At 38.4% G+C, this 24,415-nt stretch overlaps 1 protein-coding gene across 3 annotated transcripts in view; it reads left to right on the forward strand.

Moving 5' to 3' along the window:
* LOC126378807 (serine/threonine-protein kinase 26) overlaps window positions 1-24,415 on the forward strand; it is a 71,961-nt gene that overhangs the window by 16,278 nt on the left and 31,268 nt on the right. For all 3 annotated transcript variants that reach the window (XM_050029104.1, XM_050028325.1, XM_050027609.1), the window contains exon 2: window positions 3,530-3,754. In XM_050029104.1, coding sequence (XP_049885061.1) covers window positions 3,530-3,754 — 225 coding nt within the window. The remainder of the gene's footprint in view (window positions 1-3,529; window positions 3,755-24,415) is intronic.

Here is a 24,415-nt window from a genome sequence, read left to right on the forward strand (position 1 = left end):
CCCGGGCGTGTAAAACCAACAGAGAGATTTTGTTTTTAGGGTTCCGAACCTCAAATGGAAAAAAACGGAGCTCTTATTAGGATCACAACGCGTGGAGGTATTAAGTTGCTATTAACATCTAATTAATACTTATTTATGTCTGCGGTTCCTTGAAGCTGTAAAAAATCAAGCTTCTAAATAAACGCAATCCAAAATTACGGCCAATTTTGGTCTAATTTTCATATTGTCCATCACAAAAAATAGGTATTTGTGATTACAAAGTTATTTGCAGTTGGTAAACTACTCTCGACCTACGTCGATGTACGGAGCCAGCAGTTTTTCAATGACAAAAGTCAAAGCTTCGGAACTCGCATTTGCCCGGATTTTTTTTAACACGATTTTCCTATTATACGAGCTATGGGCTGATCACCGTAATCATATGGTTTATCATATCCATCTTAAGACTTCGTATCACTAGCTGCAAGTAGACTTGTGATTAGGTACTTATGACTGCGCACCCGATTAGGAATTGTGAAGGACGAAAGTTTATGAATGTGTATCACTCCCCGAAATTAGCTTCACTGTATCGCATGCGGCTTATCAAAACAATATACGGATGCTAGAGGATTATCGGCTTATCACACATTCCATAAAATTAATAAAAACAACACGAAGTACTTTCCAAACTTAAATATCATCATTTATTCTTTATAACGTTTTATAATTCTTATCGAACAAAGCGATCTGTCGTTACGCTAATCCGATCGCGATGGAAGCGATTATAATCCGGAAGTGATTACATATTTGTAGATTTATTTAGCAATTTTAATATCACGTAGTTGTTTTTTCTATTCCTGAAACAGTTTAAGCACGTTAATGAAAGCCCGTTGTGCATCGTGCGTGAAACCAATGTTTTATTTATGCGCTGCGGCTGTCAAATGTCAATATATTGTCAAACGCGTGAATCATGATTTATTTATTGATACTGCATCGATTAAGGATCGAGGTCGTCGGCCAGTAGACACACGGACGCACTTTGAACTGAGAAACCTTATCAAAATATTATCAGTTTCGTAAAGTTATATAATTTGAATGAACTTTTAATTTGCTTGAATAACTTTTCGCATAAATTTAATCTTTTAAAAGGTTTTCTTTCAGTCTTAATAGAAAAGTTTTGATGAGTTGCCAGAATCATTAATTTAGATAATTCTTTGTGATTAAAATTGCCTCTTGCAGGCCGATATTAGATTCTGTTTAATTAAGAGGGTTATCATATTAGATGTCCGCTTTATTTCTATTGTTTGTTTTTTGTCCTGTTAGCGGGTCTCTTTAATAACTTGTTTTATAACCTTCTAATTTGAATACCATCAGTGTGAACTTTCTGTTACCTTTTTTGCTACTGCTGTAACATTTTGTTTTTAATTAAAACCGGGACGGCCCACTCGTCCGCAACAAAGGTACTACGGTAGGCCTTTACGGCGGGAAGCTACTCTGTAAAATTGGCATCGACTTTTTAAGGTCCCGCCTGTAAAATTGGTCTACCAAACTCAATAAGCCTTTTGTTCGCGCCCACGATGGGACTTTCACTTTATCATCCCTTTTGCGGCCCCTTGCGGGTCGGTGTTTAAGAGGATATAATGATGTTACCTTCTTTTACCTCGTTAAACTTTCAGGAATTTAGAGCATTTTCCTTTCTGCTAGTTTATTTTCTATAAGGGCACTAAGATTGCGTCAGGTAATACTTTGTAAAATATTCTATGAGGAAGTTCTTGATAGTATAACATAATACATATACAAGATTACGTTTCCACTTATAATTCAAGATACTCTGAGATAGTTCGGTTGTTAGTAGAGTCACGTACCTATTTGACTATTTCTAGTGCCGTCACTAGCCGGATAAATCGATCCACGTGATAGCTAGGAAAACCGATTGCTTTCCCTTAAATCTAATCTAAAACTTATGCAGTAACAGCTAATATACCTAAGTGATAGCGTGATCTATATTTAGGACGCCGATAGCCTATTTTGAATATTCACATTAATAATGGCGTTGCTAAATATTTAAGTAGGTATGTCTAAAACAGGATAATTTGTGTAAATTTTTTCATATTACAAAGTTTCCATGACATAAATAATACAATATATTACCTAATTAAGTATTACGGGCGTTTTGCGACTTCTTACATTAATCTGTTAAAATGTATATTCAACTAAAGTTTTCCTTTAAACGCTGCATGAAACGTCTATCGTACTTCGCGTGTTCGTTTAACTCAAAGGAATGCTCATTTTCTCCATGCGTCGGATCGATATCATCGGATACCTCATTAATTTGTGTTATCGTGTCCATCAGTTTATAACTTTATAGCTGCGATCACGAAATTTGATGATTTTACTATAGATTTATGTTCATCAACTTTATTGCTACAATAAAGATTTCTGAAGAGTGTTTGTGATAACATAACTTTCAATGACTCAGCCAAATGCATCTATAGGTTTCAATTCTATTTTATTAGTCGTCTATAGTATGATACTTCAAGCACTCAAGTAAATAGCTAAAGTTGTAAAGTGGTCACGTAGCGAAATGTTGGAATGCATCTCGCTTGGAAGCCTTGACTCTTGGGCCAATGTCAGCTAAATGCCAAAAGGTCGAAAAGCTCTGCACTCGCCTCGCTAAGCAAATATTGATGTTGTATAAAATTATCTCAATAAACGGCAAATCTACTCTTTACACACCATTGAACTCTGTGTAAGGGATAACCTATTATAATGGAAATTTATTGACGATAGGCTGTCGTTTTTTTAACTGAATCTGATGCGTCTCTTCCAAAGATATATTTCAGTTTTACCAAGTTACGCTTCGCCACCGTTCAATGTGCAATGTTATCGATTCAACATGTTTTTGTTGCTAATGAAATCCTAATCCGATAACAAGTTATCGTATACCATGATTAGTTACTTTGACTAAATTCTGATAAAGCGTTCACCTATGTCATCTATTTTGTAGATAATGGAGTAAAGTATTATAAAAATAGACTACGTAGTAGATGTAATATTCTTTTAAACATAGTAGTATTTTGGACTTTCATGGGAGACTATGTGTGTTTAAGGAGCGAAAATTGTGTGTCAGGATCTTAGTAAGTGAAATTCCGTGGTTTCTGCATAACCTAACGGTAAATAGGCGTTATATTTTATACATGTGTGTTAGTATGAGTATTTTGGAAATGTAATCTCGGAGAAAAATGTGTGTTTATATGAGGTACTTAATTATAATGGCGATCATTTGATGATTTTGAATGAACTCCTAACCTTTAAATTAAAATATCTGGTTATCCACGATTTTTCAGTGGAACATCATAAATATATAAACGTTTTAAATGTCCTACTTACAAAAAAGTAATTAAACGTATTGAATTTTTTTTCTCCTTTATTTACGCACGTATAACCACGTATTTATTTCTTGCGATATTATGTATTCAAGGTTTTTAGTTTTTACTGAACGTGATACATGGATACTTATAATATAACACGCAATTTATGTTTCTTGTTGCAGAAGGTCGACCCCGAGCTGATCTTCACAAAACAGGAGAAGATCGGCAAGGGCTCGTTCGGCGAAGTGTTCAAGGGCGTAGACAACAGAACACAGCAGGTTGTTGCCATCAAGATCATCGACTTAGAAGAAGCTGAAGATGAAATCGAAGACATACAGCAGGAGATTATGGTGCTATCACAGTGCGATAGCCCATACGTCACTAAATACTATGGATCATACTTAAAGGTAAGTCTCCGCTTATTACCGCATTATAGTCTTAAATTAGCCCGTCTTGTGTACATATGACGTACATTAGTCATAGTGAGACTGACAATATGTCCATATCGAGTTACTTTGCAGCGTGAGATAAAATTGTATGGATATTTGCTCTTTATCATGTCAGCGGCGTTAGGGGCTTGTGGCATCAATCATTGTCTGTTGAGCCTATCCTATTTATCTACTGGCGAGCTTTTGTGAGAGACAAGGATCACGCATAATGGACCCATTACATAGTACATCCATCTACTCAGATACGCAAACCGAGCTCTCCTGCGGACAGGGCATTAGCGAATGATTTCGCACATTCAGCGTTGCGTTTTCGATATCCAAACGATGGATCGCGTGACATTATTGCAGCGTGACGCACAGGATTGCGTTGCAGTTTCGCAGTATTATTGCTGCTTACCGAGCTGGAATCAGAAAGCGTCGGCAGCATGAAAATATTTAGAATAATTGTTTCAGAACATTCTACGGAATTACGACTGTCTCTCTTGTAACTGTACACCGGTGATATTATTTCCAGGTCTTGTAATAAGATGTCGGCTGAGTCGTGACTGTGTGAAGTAATATTCTTGTGACAGACAAGCAATTTTACTTACACGTTATTGTGACCGAAACAAGCTGCGATTCGGTTTATTAGATTTCAACGATTACGTAATGCTCCAGTTTTAATGTCACGAAATTGTGGCAAGTTACTAGCGAACGTTCACCCGATATCTGATCGCGTAATTCGTTTGCGTGCCTTACCACGTTGTAGTCGAAACGATGTCCGTCACGAAGTCTTCGGGGTCAGAACATGCCACGTAACTGGTTCGCTGCCTATTCGGGTTCTTAACAAACTCATATTGAAATATCTCATTAATTATCTAAATCATGCATTAGATTTTATCAGCTAACGATAGATCGACGCAAATCTTTACGCTCTAACGTCATACTCTCTTAACATAAACATAGCTGGGATTTTTTTAACAAACCAGAGTTGTTTCACTATTGAACACGTAACCTTTAAAATTTGACCTCACTTCCTTACGTACCGTAAATTATCTGCTATAATAATTCAGACAAACTTATGATAATATGAATGACGTAGCGGAAGTTATATGATGTCATCTATTTTGTTACGCTTCAAAGAATGTCAATGTAAACTTTAATATTTTGTAACGGTTAAAATCGACCTCTAGCAATATCCGTGACACGATTTGGCCAGGTCCCAAGCGGGTAGTTAGCACAGAAAGAGATTGACAAGCCAGAGGTTCATAAATCACGTCGCATTGCCATTCTTACCTGACGCGATGAGTAAATGTATGTGGGCGTGAGACGGATTTGGAAACAATACTTCACTGATGCCCTCTAAAAATAGATTATCGATTTCGTAAACAGCCATTAGAAAGTCGCCTGAGGTGTTCTCGAAGTTTATAGAGGATTCATAAAAACATGAAAGACCTTTAGAGCGGAACGACAGTCATCAGAGAAGGGTTGCGACCGAAAAAACAATTCCAAAACGGATGTCCAAAACGAATCCCACATCATGATCCCCTTCAAAAGCACGAATAGAATGGGTGGCATCCCGCCAGGACGGACAATAATGTCTGCCCGGTTATGATCGATATTTACATTTTTATTGTTCCACAGTTCGTACCGTTTTATTAATGTGGCCCTTGTTTATGACGGCTATAACGTGACCAAACGGCGGGACAGGTCTTGCTGTATTTGATTAACCGTGGCTTTTAATTCTTCAATGAATTGGATCAATACCGCCCTGGGATCCTAAAGCTTGTTTACAAACATTCTATTCCACTTTTTATTGGTGAATAATTGATCCTCGTGTTATTGGATCATAGAAATTACTCAAAAGTAAGTAAAATTATTTAGTTTCGTGGACTCATTCTAGGCGGAAGAGCTACTTAAACTAATGGTTTTGATATGTTGCATTTCCCATTTTGCGCATCGCAGCGAGTGCATGTTGCTATTGCAATCTTGACACACTTTCGAATGCCGTTGTTATGCGTGGCTTGCAAAATACGATGCAATGAATGCGAGTAGGGGCTTCAATCTGCAAGTTGAACACATCTTTAGTTTCTCTTTAATCATCGCTTGCAAAATGCTTCTTCTGAAATATCTTATGAAACATACAATTATTTTTGTGTAAGTTAATAATCGTGATTTTGGGTTGCAATACTCATCAAACATCAATCATGTTTCTGGGGTGTAAAATTAGCTCCACTTGTGATAAGAGCGACGACTCAATTAACCAAAAGAACTTGATATTGTGACAACACTGTTTTGCAAGTGTGTTCCACTTTCGTCCTCTTGCATAAACGAGTCTGCCCTTTAATATGAGTTGCGTATTTACAAACAGCACTGAAATCTTATTTTATGATTCACCAAGTGAATGAAGTTCTAAAATAAGGTCAAAGTCGTTTGGGCGTTTGGCACTAATTGACTTATGGAAATTAATATAAAATGTAGTTAGCAGGACAACGCGTAGCCTATTTACAGCGCGTTTGTGACGCATGGTGGTGACACGCGAAACCATTAACTCCATAACACTAGTGTACGCTACTGACCATGAAATTCGCCATGGCGGCGTAATATTGTTACGACTCGCCCTTGAGTTATTTTTGTCTTATTATGTGTTAACATTTATTCACCATAATTATTTTTTACATATAGGTATTTTCCCTATTCCGGGATTTCAATGTATTATTGTTGTTGTTGTTGTTGTTGTAGACGGATCTGTATGATTTCCCAAGACACATTATAGTCATCGCGATTTGTTCTAGAGAGAAAGTGTGGTAATGCCGCGGCTATGTTGCAATCGAAATGATTTGTGTTATTTGCCTTGCGGCTGAGGGAGTTCTTTTGTTTTCTTACATTGCTTGCATTATCTATCTTGAACAGTCTTCTGGCTATTGAGGGCTCCATCGAAAGTTTTAGTTTCTTCACTGTCGATGTTACAAGTTAGCAAGATAATATTTATTTGTATTGTGCGTCATTGTATTATAATGTTATCATTATCATAAATAGCCTACGCTCGTCCACTGCTGGACATAGCCCTCTCCTATCTCACGCCACTGACTCTATACTCGGCTTTTCTCTTCCAGCCGCTGCCAGCCACCTTACAGATGTCATCACTTCCCTAGTCCTACATTACACTATTATAATGTATTCGATACTTATAAGTATTTCGTATAAGAATGTATTAAGGAAAATCACGTTTAATCACAATATTGTATGATAATTGTAGAACCACCAACGGCATGCATTTGACTCAGATACAGATAGAATGTTGCGCTACTTTGTTCCATTTTATTGGGCTTACGTACACTGAAGACATGAATGAATTTGAATGTGACGTGAATAAGCTTTTTGTGAAAAAGGCTTTTACGAAACAGAATTGTAAACGCGGATGTCGGAACGGCCGAGAGAGGTGAAGGACGGCGGTGACTCACCAGGCGTTTAGTAACGAAAAAAAAACCGAAAAAATGTCAAGATTCCTCACTGGTTATATTTTGTTTGATAAAAAAAAACTATGCGTTCATAGTTTATGCGTTAAAAATAGTTGGATACAATTAAATTTAATCGTTTTCGGGTATACGAAAAGTTAAAGCTTGATTTTTGTTTCTCCTGGTTTATTTTCGAACTTAATTCATTCGGTAGTTCATTCAACAGTATCGTCGAGTGCTGCTAAAACCTCAACAAGGCAAACTCGACGGTACATTACTATGAAAAATGATGGTAAAGTCCCAGTCTAAACACGCGCCCCATTCATTTCATGGTCACGTACGTGTTGTTTACTGCCCACACCGCACGGATCTCGAGCAACCTCATCGTAAACAAGCTCATTTATCATCCGATCCATTTCGACTAATTGCTACTTATTTATTTCCTCTATTAATTTCCTCTTTGTTATAATTAATCTCGGGAGGAAAAATTCGTATTTGCGGGGTTTTTAATATTTTCTGTTGTTCATTTTGTTACGTATTATTCAGTTAGTCTTACCTTTTTTACTGAGTCACCTTTACTTCTGTTAATATGTTTTACATTGTTAATAAAAAGTTTTTATGTTTTTGGGATTTTCCCTTTCAACACTAAGGTAACTTAAGCGTCTTTCTATTCTTAAAGACTTGGCGGAAACGGTGGTCGAGAGTCTAACGATGACTATAAAGTGCGTCAGCTAGGGAGCTGTATGTAAACGCATTAGGGCCACCTTGACCTCTTGAATGCCAACACGAGTCAAGGTTTAACCAACCTTATTGATGCTTTTCACAGACTTTCCTTTACTATACCCTCTGCGCCCTTACACGAAACACGCATTCTCTCGATACTGCCGCCAGGGGATATCTTCTTTCAAGTCAAATCTTAAGAACACTTCTATAAGATCGTTGATGGATGTGGAATAATGTGGATGTCAAATTCGTAATATCAAACCTATCCTATAAACAACGCTTAATAATTATGGTTCTGGTAATCGTGTTCTTATTTGTACCGTCCTTCAGCTTGCCTGCAATGCGGGCAGGGAGAGGCGAGGGGCGGGGCGGCAGGAGGGTAGCATTCCGCTTCTGAACTTGGAAGGTCAAGTTCTAAAAGTTCGCAGTATGCCTTATTTATTGGGTATCTGTTTTCGACGGCTCGATTTGAACTCAATTATGATGCCAAGGTTTCAATGTTGTTCTGGTTTGTAAACGCTGATGTTGTTGATTAGGCCTGATTTCGTTAAACTTTGTTTTTTTGTTGACGTTACCCCGAAACTTCGTTTATTCAGACAAGATAACTTTGTTTTCTTTCAACCATTAAATTAGCTTTTATTTTCTCAAAATTTAATTGTATTGTTTAATAGAATCGTAGAGCAAAGATATTCACGGGGTTTGTTCGGTTTGATCAAGGCCTCAAAAGGAAAGCGTCCATCTTCTGCTTTGAATCAATGCCTCCAATCTAATATCGGAAACAAACCAACGCGTTTTTATCTGCTATTTGAGATTGAGGTCACTTGCTATTCATATTTTCGATATTTCTGATGACATTTTGAGTGAGATGTCTATTTTAGGGTGATATTTCTCAATTTCCTGTGTTCCACTTTGATTTTACGATTTGTCTTGAGCTCGCTTTGAGTCGTATTTACGGATTCTGCGTTTCATCTTATTCAAAACGGATTTTAGATTAGGAATTATAAGAGATTCCCGGGGAGGCGATTACCGCCTTTGTGTTTACATTTTGGACTGGGTTTGCTAACACAACGCTAATCTACGAGAATTTAGAATTTGTATTTAATCCCGGCGAGAATTAATTGTTTAACTGAAAGTGAAGGTAAATAATAATTCATTCAATCGTTTACAATTGTAGATTGGTTATAAATTAGTAATACGAATTAAAAGGGAGGATCTATCATTATTGTGGTCGCTGTTCCCTGATGATGACATTATTACGATCATGATTTAGTAACGGAACTGCTGATTGGTTTTTGGTAGGCTCTATTGATTCCATTACATCCATTATGATCGGTTGGATCCTGACAAATTGACAGTGACTTGTTCCTCCACAGCTTCTTAACAAATTAAATTTTGATTCCTCACCCCTTACGAGTGGTCGCTGGTTGTCTATGACTAATGGCGTCTTTAATTTCAAAAGATGGAGACGAATGAGATTTTATTACTTTATCTGTCAGTCCCCTAAAGTTCGTTATGCACTTTGCATATATCTACGACTTTCCTTAAAATTGAATTACACTAAGCTTTGCAATAAATATTAATGTAGTCTCATTTTAAGAAAAAATACATTAAACATTATTACCCTTTAAATATTTTAGAGGGCCAAAGTAATATTTTCCAGAATTAGAGGCTACGAGGAAATGATCTGTAGGATCTCCTGTGAAAAAAAAGTCTATTGTATCCATAATTTATACCGTCCTATTAATCAAACTCTGAAACAGAATTATCTTATTACATTATTAAATGGGAAGAGGCGCTCAATTTTCCTCTTAATTTGTGTACCTAACTTCCAGAATTTCGCTGCGTATTTGAAAACTAAAAAAAAACATCCATCATCATTCTTAGTAGCTGTTCATTTGTTACTAGGGAACGCAACGTCGATCGGTGTTTGCTTTACATTGACATCCCTGAGAACATTTGCTGTGTAATCCTACATAAACCTTAACAGGATCGGTCTAAGTCCGATGAATGCTAACGACCTGTCTGGATCTACTCGTGTAGGGAGATCATTGCCTTGGCAAGAATCGATGATCCTGATATAGCGATTGGCACTATACTATGCTGATTGGGATTCAAACACAGAATAACTTTGTCGTTGTTACCTTTTGAATTTATATGCTAGTTAGTATCTAAGTAACGGCGCTGACGTCAAGATGTTTTAAAAGGAAATAATTATTGGGTCAGTGACTGTTATTACTTATTAGGTATATACAGAATATTGGATTTTCTGTTATTTTTTGAGTAATACCAATCGTAAGGATGAATAATAAAGAACAAATTTATTACAATGTCCTTTATTATCTCTTTACTGTTTGATGACGGCAACTTGTCTTCTATTGGAGAACAGGTTATGTCAATGGAATGTTATGAAATGTTAGATTAACCGTCGTCAATGACGCGTCTGTGTCATAAAGCCACGAGACAAAGGGGGCTGCAGTCGAGCTAAGCCTCGATTACATCTGAAGGCATAATGCTATCTGAATAATACCTGCAACACCGGTCGGCGGTCTCAATTCCAAGTTATATCGACAGGAATTGAGTCAATACAGTGACTGCTAGTCACTGGTTCGTCGCTAGAGACGTTATTTTGCTAAGGTTGCTTATATTTGTTTTGTTATATTATTAGGTTTTAAGATACTTAGAACAGTTTCACGTACGAGTATCTACTACATAGCTAAATAGTTAATTATTATTATCATAGTTGTATATTTTTGATTACCTCAATAACAATACTTCGTAAATGTGTCAATTATTCTGTTTTTGTTTGGCAATTTATTGTCATCAGTTAATAACGTACATGTCCTAGACACACTTAAGTTTAGCACATTGTAAATGAAATGATGTCCTAACCGTAATGTGATAACTAACTCCGTGGTACGCGACAATGTGTCGCGATCCAGTGTAGGCCGACAATATCCTGAAGCCGTCAACGTAACCGGTCGTAGGCAAGTGCGCATTAATACTGACATAGCCGTAAATTGTCGACGCAAGATGTTGATAGTAGACACAAGACGCGGCATGTAACGACGTCTGCGACGATAAACAAGATTACTCGTAGCTAGATGTCGCAGATATAGTAGTGTGTCGCATTGCATGGCCTTTAACATTGCGCAGATACTACTACCGGTCTGCGTACCGAAGAGGACAAGAATAACTAGTCCGACCGTCCATTCTAATCGTGGAGGCAGTATGTTTATTTGTCGCATTACTGACATACTCACCAAAATATTACCAAGTCGTTTTGACACTTTCAAGTTGTTTACTCATCCACGCACTCTTAGGTATTTCTAATAATATTATAAGTACTTATTTGTGTGGTTATATCGTAAAATTGGATGTTTATTAATTACTGTTCTTTGGATTTTGAAGTAGGTTGAACTGTACGTGATGGATGGGGCATCGAAATCCGCAAGTATAGTAATCCATGCTACAAGTTCGACGTCAGAGTCTATCGTGTCGACGCCAGTTAATCTCATTACTGGCGTAGCGTCGAGGCTTCCTTAATAACTTACACCGCCGCCGCGGTTTGTTATCCGGGCTCTGACGAGTTTTGGACTTAATTGAATATTCCTGTTCAATTATAAGGAATTACCGCCATTTGCTTCGTTCAGTGAAGATAACAGATTTAATAAAACAGAGCAATCTATGAGTGTGAACTGAACCCTACAATAGTTTTTTAACCTCTGGAATTGGGTAGGTATATTAAAGAGTCGATTACCTTGTTTACATGAATTTCCTGTTTATCGTGACCGGTGTCATAATAGGACGTACTTCGTATCTAGTGGAGTGGATGGAATTGATGCCATTAGCGGACATTAGCGCTAACTCGATAACGAGCTGGGTCTTCGACTCACCGGAGCCAACCTGTAAACAAGGGTCATATTATGCCTGCTAGCTCAAACAGGACACTGTCAGAAATAAATCTTTCAATAAAATCACTGCCTTTCTACGCCCGATATTACTCAAAGTGCTTTCGAAAGGTCGTGTTAGCGACGATGACTCCGTTAATTCTCTCTCACTTTTTTTGCTTCCATTTGACCTGTGGAAATGAACCGGCGTTCGCTCGAAGCGATTCAATTAATCCGACTTTAGATTGCACACGGCCACGTTTGTTATCTACCACATAGGAAACTTTTTACGGTGGGCTCGAATTCAATTTACTATCGGGGTCGCTATGCCCGCCCCGGCTGTCGTCATTGCGATTAATTGGATAAATCCTAAACACGCTACTAAGAATATAAATTACGACACAATCAAAATAATTTACGTGGTTAATTATTTAAGTGTGGAGCTTGAGGAAGTTGTAATATCAACCGGTGCGTAAAAAAAATGACCACTTGTTTCGTAACTTACTGCCGTGGTTCGGGTTCGTTATCCTTTGCCGACCTTGCAGCTGCTATAAATTCAGTAAATTGGCCGCAGGAGGCGCGCATGCGTCACTGAGGCCGATGCGCTCAGTTTCGCAACGAAAGCGTATACGAATACAAAGTATATGTCGTGTTTGATCCAAGAAGAAACCGGATCAGCGCGCACGCAGGCAGTGGCTCTAGTCTCTACGTAATTCCACCTGTTACCGTTTACTAGTTTTTGCAGCTGCAACGATTACATGGGTTTAAATGGAAACGGTTGAAATTATCCAGGGTGCCTACAAACATAACATTTTCATTGTTTCTGAGAAACAAGAGTTCTTATAAAAATATCCAAAAATAAACAAAATATTTTGCGGGAAACTCCAGTTTCGATTTTCTCGGACAGTTGAGGCAGGTGATTGAAAGACGTCGGGTGCCCATCTCGAAAGCGGGAGATAAATTCCGGATTACCCGGGCGCAGCTGACTGTCCGCTTAGAAAATTGAAATTGGCGTCTTCGTCCTCTCGACTTGTATTTTCTTGGGTACATTCGGCTTCGGGTGCGATGAATTTATGACCACTCATACTGCCAACGTCGTTTACCACTTGGAAATCCCCCCGGGGAATTTGTGATTCACCTTGTGTTATTTTTTTCTTTTGGTTTTTTTTTAAATAAAGGTCCAGTCAAATGCACCGTAATATTCACAGAACCACCGTAATATTTGATCTCAGTTTCTGTGAATATATGCAGGACGGAAGGCAATTAGGTCAGGCCAATAAAACATTAATGTGCACGGGTCGTTCCACCGCAACTAATGTTGCACTAGTCAGGTCAGTGTTTTATTTTTCCGTGGTTTTTCGGGCTTTAAGTAAGGTGATTTTGTATAGTAAATACTACAGGATTAGACGCACCTCTTCCTTTTTTACACGAATAGCTAAGGTCTAGAACAGCTTGCCGCAGTTCGTGTTTCCAAAATATTATAATCAAGTTTTAAGGCTAGGCTAGGGTGAAAAGGCGTAAGGTACAGTGCGGGTTAGTGCAGATGTTTAGATTAGTACATAGTACAGGACCAACGTCTTAACGTTTCACAAAGTGATTTCGACAATGTCCCCATAGGGAATCGAATCTAGACCCCCAGATCTAACATAACCACTGGACCATTGTGGCAGTACCTATAATAAGTACCTAAATAAAATAAACTTCAGAGGCTATTATGAAAAGTGCACAAGTTGCGTCATGTGCACATTCCAAGCTAAACCTAAACTAGGTGATTTTCTGAGATATGGACCAAAGGTACATACCATGCAACCTACTGGTTTGGGTTGATGTGTCGGCACACATGTCAAAGCTAAGTGGCGTCGCACTCGACATATCCATACAAAAGCCGCTCTCTCCGCTTTGTTCCGCTTCTTTGTTTGCTTGACGAAGGCACAGTAAAAACTTCAACATTGCCGACGACTATCTACGTCCTCGGGTCTCGCTCACAAACTTGAGGTTTTGTTAGATCTACTAAACCAACATCTAAACCTTCTCCGTTTTTGTTACACTTTTACTGCATTATCCTACTAAGTTAACTGAAGGTACGAGAAAATATTTGTGATGTAATCATACGTCATCGTAAGTTTTCACTGATGTTATGCTGAAAGGTTTGCCCGTAATCTCGCGGGATATAGAGGCGTCAACTTGCGGAAACGATCCATTGTGGTTCTGTCCCTCAGTCTCGGATGCGCATGGGGTCCGCAGCTATTTGCAGAGATGATGAGTTGATGTACGGCCTCTTTATGAGGGGTTCTTAACTTGCTCACAAGGTCCAGGAAGTTACCGCTTAAAATACCTTTTGTTCATACATTCCAGAACTTCCCCTGCAAAGGCACCGTGTTTCCGCACAGGTATTTAAGAGGACACCGGTCTACTTAAATTACCTAAACGGCATTTAAACGCCAATAAAAAATAGAACAGGTGCCTGGCCACCATTGCAGCTCATTACCCTTTCCGAGTGAGCAGCTGTTTATTCCGTTAATAGCGTATTATTTTTAAAATGAGTTCACGCTGCTTCGTAAACAAGCTCTGTCATTGTCTTTCACATCTATTTGTGAATTGACAATGCTTATCTATCACAAGAATCGTGTATTGTCTAGGTATTTTGGTAGTTAAAACTCACACATACATAACACACTGCACCCACCTCGTGTGCGTACCTACCTACATATCTAATCGTATTTCTACTCCTTTTATCGATATCTCGAGATTCCTTGACCTGCCATTCACGAAACAGAAAATATATGGATTTATGTTCTTTTACAAAAAACAATAAGTCAACGACTTCTAAAAAAAGTTTTCGTACGATACTGTGTTATAAAATGGAAAACTTTAGCAACAACGCGTCTTACATGTTTCATAATAAAATAAAAGTTGTCCGAAATAAGGTTGGTTCCCTTTACCACCAACGTTGCGGGAAACGTTCTTATCATAAAACTTTGTATTTTGTTCCGACATGGTAAGTAGCTAAGTGCCTACTTGCCAAAATATTAATATTTGATAAAGCTCGTCGTCCTCACAAGTCTTTAATGAAATTTGGGCGAGGGCTCAAATTTTAATTATACTGTGTGAGTTTTGGGTTGTCAGGCCATGTAATACTCATTATTATTATTTAGTTAACATACAATAAGCTCGCGACTATATTCCCAATTGGGCTAGACTGAAGTACATCCATCGCAAGAAGGAACTTAAGATTATTTGTGATTATTTAAATTGCGTATTATTTTGTATTGGCAGCAGCTAGACGGTAAACGCTTGTTCTTATCAAATCAAGATAATATGTCAAATGAAGTGCATACACCCTCGCGCCTCATCCTACTCTAGTTGGCTATTGTTCGTTACTGCTGCATCATACATGTATTTTTCCCTTTGTACTCTGCACATGCGACGTTTAGTAAACAATCGCTCAGTGTCACCATCACAGGTCAACGACCGGCTGACTACGGTTGACCGGTCGGTCGCGATCTGATTGTCGCGCCAATAAACGATTTGCATGCGTTGGTACTGGACGGTGTTGCGTTTGCGCACCCATGCCCTACGTAATTGGTGTTATTAAGTTGGCCAACCGTGGTGTGGCATTGCTAACATGGCGTATGTCGTGTCTGAATTTCGAAAATGAAGTTGCAACATTGTTTACTATTTTATTACCTACTTGTTAATAAAATATCCACATTACTACCATACTATGAATTGGATGCCCGGATCCTTTGTTCAATTTAACATCATACGAAGTCCATTATTAATTCCGTTCACTCGCTTCTCTTGGAACTAGCAAATGTAAACTTAACGGATTGTTCGAGATATGAGATTCAATTTCCTCATACGATACGTTCCTTCCGTTTTCACTAACGTATTACACAGGGGCATTGATACTCGAAACAAGTTTTGTAAAAGTTCTTCCTGTGTGAGATTGAATCTGGTTTGCACTAGAAAACCTGATCAAAAAAAATAATACAGGGTGTTAAAATCTAAGATGATCCTTGAACCAATTTTACTATGCTATTTAACGTGTTGTGAGTCACAAATTGGAAGAAATAGCTATTAGATAAGTTGTGCCCTTTGTTTTTCTTCTTGTTGTCATACTGTATTGTATTTCTTTGTTGTCCTGTGTATAATAAATTGTTGAATAAATATTGTTATTTCCCACGGAAAGAAGTGGTAACACAGTTATAGAGTAAATTCTTCCAATTTAGTGTTTGGGATTGTTGCGCCAGTTTGGTGCGGCGCTGTCAGTGTTGATTTATAGTCTGTGAACCTTCCTTTGGTGCGCTAAAAGCTTTAGTCTGTACCGTGTCTGCACTCGATATTGCAACGGACGGATTGGACGGTCTGAACCCCACGTTTTTCGGGTAAACTACACGTAAAGTCACTGACCAATTTCATAGGTTTCACAAAAACTTTTGTGCCGACCACTAATTGCTTCGTCTGTCAATATCTTGACAAATTGATCCCCAATACTACGGAGAGGGCTCGTTAAAACTTTTTGTCGGTGTTCTGTTTGTTTTTGCAAGTGATAAGCTTATACAATCAGCGGCCATTGTGGATGTCATCGGTAATTGATTTCACTAAATTTGATTGGACGTGTTCGGAATAGCGCACCGTCAATGTATACTTAATTTGTTTGGTCAAGTGTAGGGATAATATTTTGTTGACTACTAACGTTAATTACACTTTCATCGCATCGTTATCTGCAGTAGCTAAAGTAATGCAATAATAACAAACAGCTCAAAACAACAGACAAATCATGAACTAATTTATGTAATGGTATTTACAATGAATATCTCATAAAACTTGTATTTAACGCGAATACTACCACGATTCACTATTTACTAAAATATTATTAGTTTCCGTCGGTGTTGCTGTTTCCCGATTTTCAGTTCGGGTAATAACATTACTGATTGAATTAAACATGACGTTACTGTCCATCAGTTATAGTCGATTTAATTACGCGCCCGAACTTTTGATTGCATCCTTTTTAAACACGGCTCTTTTTCAACTCGTCCTGATTGGCAACAGCCTGATTTTTCGGCCAATTACTCGCTGTATTTCATGTGTGAACGTAATTGTGAAACAGGATGCGCCGCATAATATCTGCCTCCTAGCTGAACGGTGACGTAAAATTATAAACAATGTACGTATTATTCCTGTGTACAAAACATTCGCACATACATATATTATCTGCTGCATGAATCAGACAGTATTGTTTACCGCCAGAATGTCTTTTGATGACATATTTGGAGATGTGTGCGTTTCAAATGAAAACAAGAGATTTATTGCTGCATATGTCATGGTTTATCTCGTTTGAATTTATCGGTGTTTACTATTCGAATATGCGTGCTAGTCGTCATAACAGTTGGTGTTCGTTAGAGCAAAGTTTCTCAATGAGTATAAAGTTTGTTCAAATGTCGAGTAAGAAGTGGGAGGTCGTGAAAAATGACTTAAAATTAAGTGATACTTCATCATCATAAATATTGAAATTTTAAATGAAATTAGGGCCGTCAAAGTTATTAACTCTGTAAAGAGTGCCGTCTCTGTCACGGTGGCCATCAATCTTCGTGTTATCTGCCTTGCCCGCATAGATTGACAGCTGTGCGTTTCGACAGTTTGCGTTGCGCTTACGACATTATGCGCATGATGTTGAAACTAAGGAACGTATTACTCTGACACTATCGAGGTTTTGGCCTCTCGTACATGGTGGAATATGCAGGCATATTTTACAAGAATAATATGATTCATCATTTCGACATTAAGTATTGCAATTCTAAATGTAACTGCAGGTCATCTTCTAATGACACGTGGCTTTGCCATCCCTGTAGGTAGTTGTCAGGATACTTGCAAACGCGTAAAAGGCGTTTTATTTCATTTTATTTTAGCGAAGGCATTCAATGTCGCGTCTTCGTATTGTTTGTGCATTACTCGATCGAAAGTCATTAGTTTTTAATAGACGTGCTGTAAACGTTGCGCACTCCTTGACAAATCGTGACCTCGGATACAAGCTCGATAATCTCCAGTGTTATATGATCCTAAATATACGTACCTACAACGCGGGCGGGCATGACTCACGCTGTCATACAGACTGTACGGCTATGCCCGTATCCGACAAGCTATGCGGTTGCCAACTGCAAGTCATGTGGTAGATACCGCCGATGACTTACTGCTTCACTACCTCAAACCTAACCCAACACTACCGATTTCACAAACATCAGAGAAATCATACCTAGATGCCGGTTTCAGACAATGGTGCAGTTAATTTACCGTAACATGCCCTTCAACATCTATTACGACATTCTGCATAAGTAATAATGATTGCGTTATTTGCATAAACGCATTGTGCTACGAGTAGTTTCGATCTCCTGAGAGCATCTGAGAGCAGCTTGTGTGGGCTTGACAATAGCTTTCTTTCACGATAAACGATACCTACCTGAGGAAACTACTCAAAGGCTTGATAGAATGACGCGCACACCCGCATTATAATATCGGCACTCAATATCGAAACATGCCGCCCATGTTAATTACGCGGGCTTTATCGTTATCACTACACTCTCATCGACTTAGTAAGTGCTGTATTGATTTATTGGGCTCGCCATTTCCTGCAAAAGGGCACACACGTGTCAGTACAGTGTATTACACCACACTACTATTATAGGGCTTCGTGCAGGGAGCTGACTATTACCGTTGTAAAAGGATATCCTGGAGGAGTGCTTGCGGCTGACGTTATCCGGATAAATCTGCGAAGCCAATATTGCCGTGTTCCGCTGCATTAGAGATCCTACTTTTGCAAATAAGCATCTATAACTTGCAACAAGAAGACGCCATAAAATACCGCCGTTTACAACCGGAATCTGCCAGATTTTCCTAATAATAAAAGCAGATAATTATAGTTTGTTTTACATGCTCCATAATATAACATGGTGGCCTGATGGCCTACATCCGCAATATTAAGCTAGAAACATTTCCGACAAACAATCATCCACCTACCTATTACTATAATCGCTTTTGCCTACAATCAATGTACCTACCACGTTTTTTGTACATTACGGATTATAATAAAGTAATTTTATTTTGAAATGAAAGTAAGAAAATGGTAACTGATGGTTCATGTACCTAACCATAGAATGGCTTGGCTTTGGTGAATATTGTGCAAACGTATCTTTTTATCGAGAGATAGTCCGTTTCAATCTGTTTTGTGTTGTTTAAATATGTTATATAATAAAATACATAAAATAAATTCAACGTTGGAAAAGAGTAAGGAAATTGATGATGACACCGCCTCTGCGGATGTTATAATGTACAACTACTCTGTATGATGTGCAAAAACCACCACATCAATCAACATCGTGGTAGGTGCACAGAAAATGTATCTCGCGATTTCTTGAAATTCTCTGTCACGGAATAACGTCATCAATTTGTTTCCTCCGCAACACACACTAATGTTGTTTGTTAATCTACAAATGCTGGCATTAATCGTGGTAAATTTACGAGCTCACATTATACCTAATACTAGTATTCAAGTGTACCTGGAATTTAATTAATGATAGTAATACAATGAATGGTATTCATACCAACATTCATTCTTTTGCGTCTTTGAAATTGCATCTAGCTTGCATATCGCCAATCTTCACGACATTTAATCGTAATGAATGACATGTCAACCTTCGCGTGATGTCTGCTGATAATTACATCTAACCACTCTGCATCCAACTGCGCGCGCGTGTCTTAATAGATACGTTAGCGACATTGATGATTCAAATACCTTGTGATCGAGCAAAGTTCTAACACAGAATTATAGTATCTGTTGTATTACATACACGTAACGCCATCATATCCATATTCGTCTTGAGATGGATATGATGAACCGTATGCCCGTATGATCAGTTCATTTATCCTTATCGATAGTTCATTTTCTCGGAAAGAACATTTGAAGCCACTAATACCTATAGATAGATATATAATATATATGATAAAATCGTTATGGTGAAAGCACACCAGCTTTATCGCTTATATAGATAGTCCATTTTGAAGAGGACATTTTCAACCACAATTAGGAATGGACTCAAAGATCGTCAATGCTAGATAAAATCAATTTTCCGCTATAGTTGGTCTGTTCGTGTGTAGTTTTTGCTCGACGGCGCGTGCCGTAGCCTCGGGCAATCTAGGCAAATCCTATCCATTGTGCTCGGTGACAATAGTTCCGGTGGTAATTCAAGGACGGGCCGCCTTTGTCCCATGGATGTGGCGACGCCACTCCCAGCTCTACACGAATCGTGTGTCCGATTTTATGGATTTATTTGTCTTGTTAGTTTTGGAACGTGTTATGTTTGCTTCATAAATACTGTAGTGGTTTATATCTAAGGTTTATTTCAGCACGTCAATCATACGTTGTTGACTTGAATATGGAAGAAAAAAAGTATATAATTACAGATAGACTAAAGGCAACTTATAACTTCTTTCAACTTTTGACCATCTGGTAGCTATTTAGCTACCATAATTGTAGAATTCTTCCAGTCGCATATACCACACTTCCGAATATCATATTAGGTATAACACGCACCATCGGGTAATAGCTATTGGGACACTGCAAATATGATGACCGACCGTCCCAAGTGAAACCCTCGCATGGGACGTGACAAATTTCGACGTGTCTTTGTAAACTCACTTTGATTTATGATCCCGATAATAATTTCCGTGTTGAGGTAGGGCTCGTCTCGACCGGTATTATAATAATGGATGGTATTTACACTCGTCGTATTTGCGAGTCGCGCTATCGTTGGGTCACGATGGATATGTACTCATGAAATCCCTACGTAAACTCACGCCTGTATTTAAATAATAAGAAGACAACTTGCAGTCACTTTTGATATGAAGTCCTAAGATGGATATGATGAACTGTATGGTGAAAGGTAATCAACCTATCAGCCATTAATAGTACATCGTTTTGGATTGAAACCAATCCCTTATTCGCAAACAACATAACCGGGATGATAAGCAGCTGAACGCGTTTAATGTGTTTTCTATTCCCAGTCCAGCAGAAAAGTAGTTCGTGACGTTAAGTAGCTAATATAGTATAGTTAGTAGCGCCACTGCAAATCTTTACAAGTACCTACCAATCTTCTCAACATCCAACAAACATAAGTAATTTACGCTTGGGAAGTATCCTAAACGTTTTATCGAGGTCGAGCAGCAGCTTCGCAAGTTGGATAATGACAAAAGTTGTTGGATTCCCTTCGTATCATTCGACCTTAATTGCACTACTGGCAAGGATGCGAGCAACTTGTAATTTACTGCCAATAAATGAAAAAACGTTTATTTTCGTTTATTTAAAAGTTTTATATAAGTAGGTACCTTTCATAGCACAACTACTCCAGCCGATGTACTGCTGAGTACACAGATCAGAGCTCTGAATCAAACGGAGAAGATAACGATCACACTCCACCACGCTGCTCCACTTCGAGTTGGTAGAGGAGTAAACTATTAATAAAGCAAGGCAATTATCGCCAAGTAATTAGTTTTACAGCGCGGGTGGTACTTTTTGACGACATTTATCTAAGGAGTCGTTAAGTCTCGTTTCGCCTGAATTCCCCAATAATTGCTACGAGTCGTTACCCACACCGCGACGATTGGCTGGATTACGATTCCAGGAGTTCCTTCAAACCGTATTTTACCCCGGAACCGACGGTTATTATTCACTGGACACGCTAAAAGCCAGAACAACGCTTTTCGTTTAGCTCAATTCCAAACGAAAGATTTTAATTGCTTTCTGGATATAGTGGATATTTCAGGTTTTATTTTATTTTATATTCTAATAAATTTTCAGATTTATATCTGTTGGGAATAGGTGAAATCAGCGGTTAAAGTTGTAGTTTCCTGAACGTATGGAATGGTGGAAATACTATTGTGCATAGCAGCTTTATTTCACTTGTTCCTATCTTCTCTCTAATGGGAAAAGTTTGGTGTCTTGAAATCGACGATTGCGGTGCAATGCCTGCTACGAGCACGCCTCACGCCGCATTGCTCTTCTAATTAATATTTAGATCGCGTTAAGAAGGAACTTAAATCCCTAACAGCTTTCCCAAGCGCTCGTCATCGATTACGACGTCTTCTTCACTCGTGTGGATTGTGAGGTGGATTACCAACCTCATCAACCCTGGTGTCAGGGTTACTATTGAGCCGCCAAAGGCTCCTGACTCATGACTCATATAACGACTACTTACTTACATCAGTAAGTAGTAACCGGGACCAACGGCTTTCCGAAGCACGGATCATCTTACTTTCGGACAATCAAGTGATCAGCCTGTAATGTCCTAACCAAACTATACTAGTATTTTTTGTGATATTTCCCCACCGGGAATCGAACCCGGGACCTCCGGATCGTGAGTCTAACGCTCTACCACTGGACCACGGAGGCCGTTGATTACGGCGTAATATTTCAACATACAAATTATGTATGTTATAATAATGTCTTCCTACTCACTGCAATTAATTTCACCATTTAACAATTCATTATTTTTGTTTCAGGTAATTAAACTCTACAGGACAGACACTGTAACGTTTTCAAGGTTTGTTACACTCTCACGTCGTATTCTCTTTGATCACTTGTATAAATGTTTACGTTACGAGGTACCTATTTGATACACTGCCATAACATAATTAAGCCGTATTCACAAAATGAAATGTTTTACGTGCAAAGAAATTGTTCACGAAGCAATAATAAAATATTTTTCTCATTTATTTTTGCAACGCCATAAACTGAACTGAAATATAGCAATGTAAATCTAATTATCTATATTTGCCCATTTTAACGAAGATTGCCATTAAAAAGGCATTAATAACACTGAATGAACAGTAAAAAACCTCTATTATCCACATTTTATTATAGTCGGCGAGTTTTCATTCTGGTTTAGAAAAGGATTTCTTACTTTCCATTTTTTTCTAGAGAATTCCCTGTAACGTGAAACGCTAAGGCAATTTATTTAAAATTTATTTTTACTATTTCGTTTACCTCGTCAATGTTATAGCCTTGCCCTTTGAAAAGACATCATTAAGATAAAAGTCTTAGTAAATAGATGTTCCGAGGAGCTCCGTTGAGTGTTGAATTTAAAGAGTGAGCTTACTGGAGCCGGTCGGTGGAGGAAGGGAAGTTTATAGTGTTTTCCCGGTTAGTGCCGTCGCGTTTATTCGGTTCGTTGCCTCGGCTGAAGTGCAGCGGGCACTCTTAAATTGTTTACGTCTCCCTGCCTCGTTTCTCCCTCGCCAGTCACCGGCCCGCGGAAAAATGTCTTACTCTGTACCGCTTTTTTATTTGCACACTCATTGAACAAGTATAAACCTCGTGGTTTTGTGTAGTCCTTACCTTAACGATACCATTAAACTTCCACGGCTTGAAATGATCAGATTGCCAAGATCCTAGATAGGATGTGCTGTGAGCCTTAAGCATTGGCAACTTTGTAGAATGATGATTGATATTCATTTAAACACGGCCCTTGGTCGCCCTCCAGCGACCAGTCTATTACGTAGATCGTGATTCGACAAGGGGCAGGCCTGGCGAAGGCTATTTATGCTCATATAATAATGGAATCTGCTGTACTAAACCCAAACGACCTTACTTTTATAGGGTACTTTATCGAGAATCGTAGTGTCTTCGCAGACCGATGTGATGCCATCCTGTTTTTACTGCATCTTAAGTAATACCTTTTATACGACTTTCACACAGTTACTGAATATTTTATGTGAACTAACGTGAGGCAAGACTGGAAAGAGAATTAATTAAGCGAATGCCGCGTACGACAAATGTTTAATCACAAAATGTCTTGACATTTTACCTCATTTAGTGGCTGACACATTTCGTTAATTTGAAACAGATTTATATCTATACTTAGTAGGCAGTGGTAAATACCTACTGGTATTGGGTGTCTCAATTGATATTTTGGTAGGATAACAATGAAAACTGTACAATGGATGTTTATATATATTTTTTTTCAAATGCAGAGATGAGCCAGTTTGTTCACAGTGAGTCTGTAAATCTAGTGTCACTAACAGAATAAAAGAAATTCCATGCGATGTGTATTGTGTCTCGCAGCGTGTGTCCGGGCCCCGCGAATATTTACCCGTGACGGAACAAAGAGGACACTGATGCAATATGGATGAGAGAGGATATTAAACTCAAAGGAAATGGAAGGTGTTGCGAGGGTTTTGTTCTCTTAGTACCTTTTTTACCTCTGTATTACATATTTTTCTGCCTTTTTATGTTTTCTATAGAAAAAAAAACCTGCTCAACAAAATTGAATGACGAAAATAAAATCGGAAAGCAACATGTTGTGTTGCTACCTACTTGTGTTGACCTACATAAACAGTGTAATGACAACATATTTTTTGTTATCGTTTCATTTCGCTGACACACGCTTCAACCTTAATTTTATTTTACCCCAAAAATAATAACGTGTAATCTTGAGAATTCTCGTCTCTTTTCCTTCGGCTCCGTCCCTTTCCCTCGCCCTGTGTGGGATTTTGATATTTCACATTTTCCCCGTAAAAAG

The sequence above is a fragment of the Pectinophora gossypiella genome, chromosome 1 (genome assembly GCF_024362695.1).
Source record: "Pectinophora gossypiella chromosome 1, ilPecGoss1.1, whole genome shotgun sequence".
Lineage (NCBI taxonomy): Eukaryota > Metazoa > Arthropoda > Insecta > Lepidoptera > Gelechiidae > Pectinophora > Pectinophora gossypiella.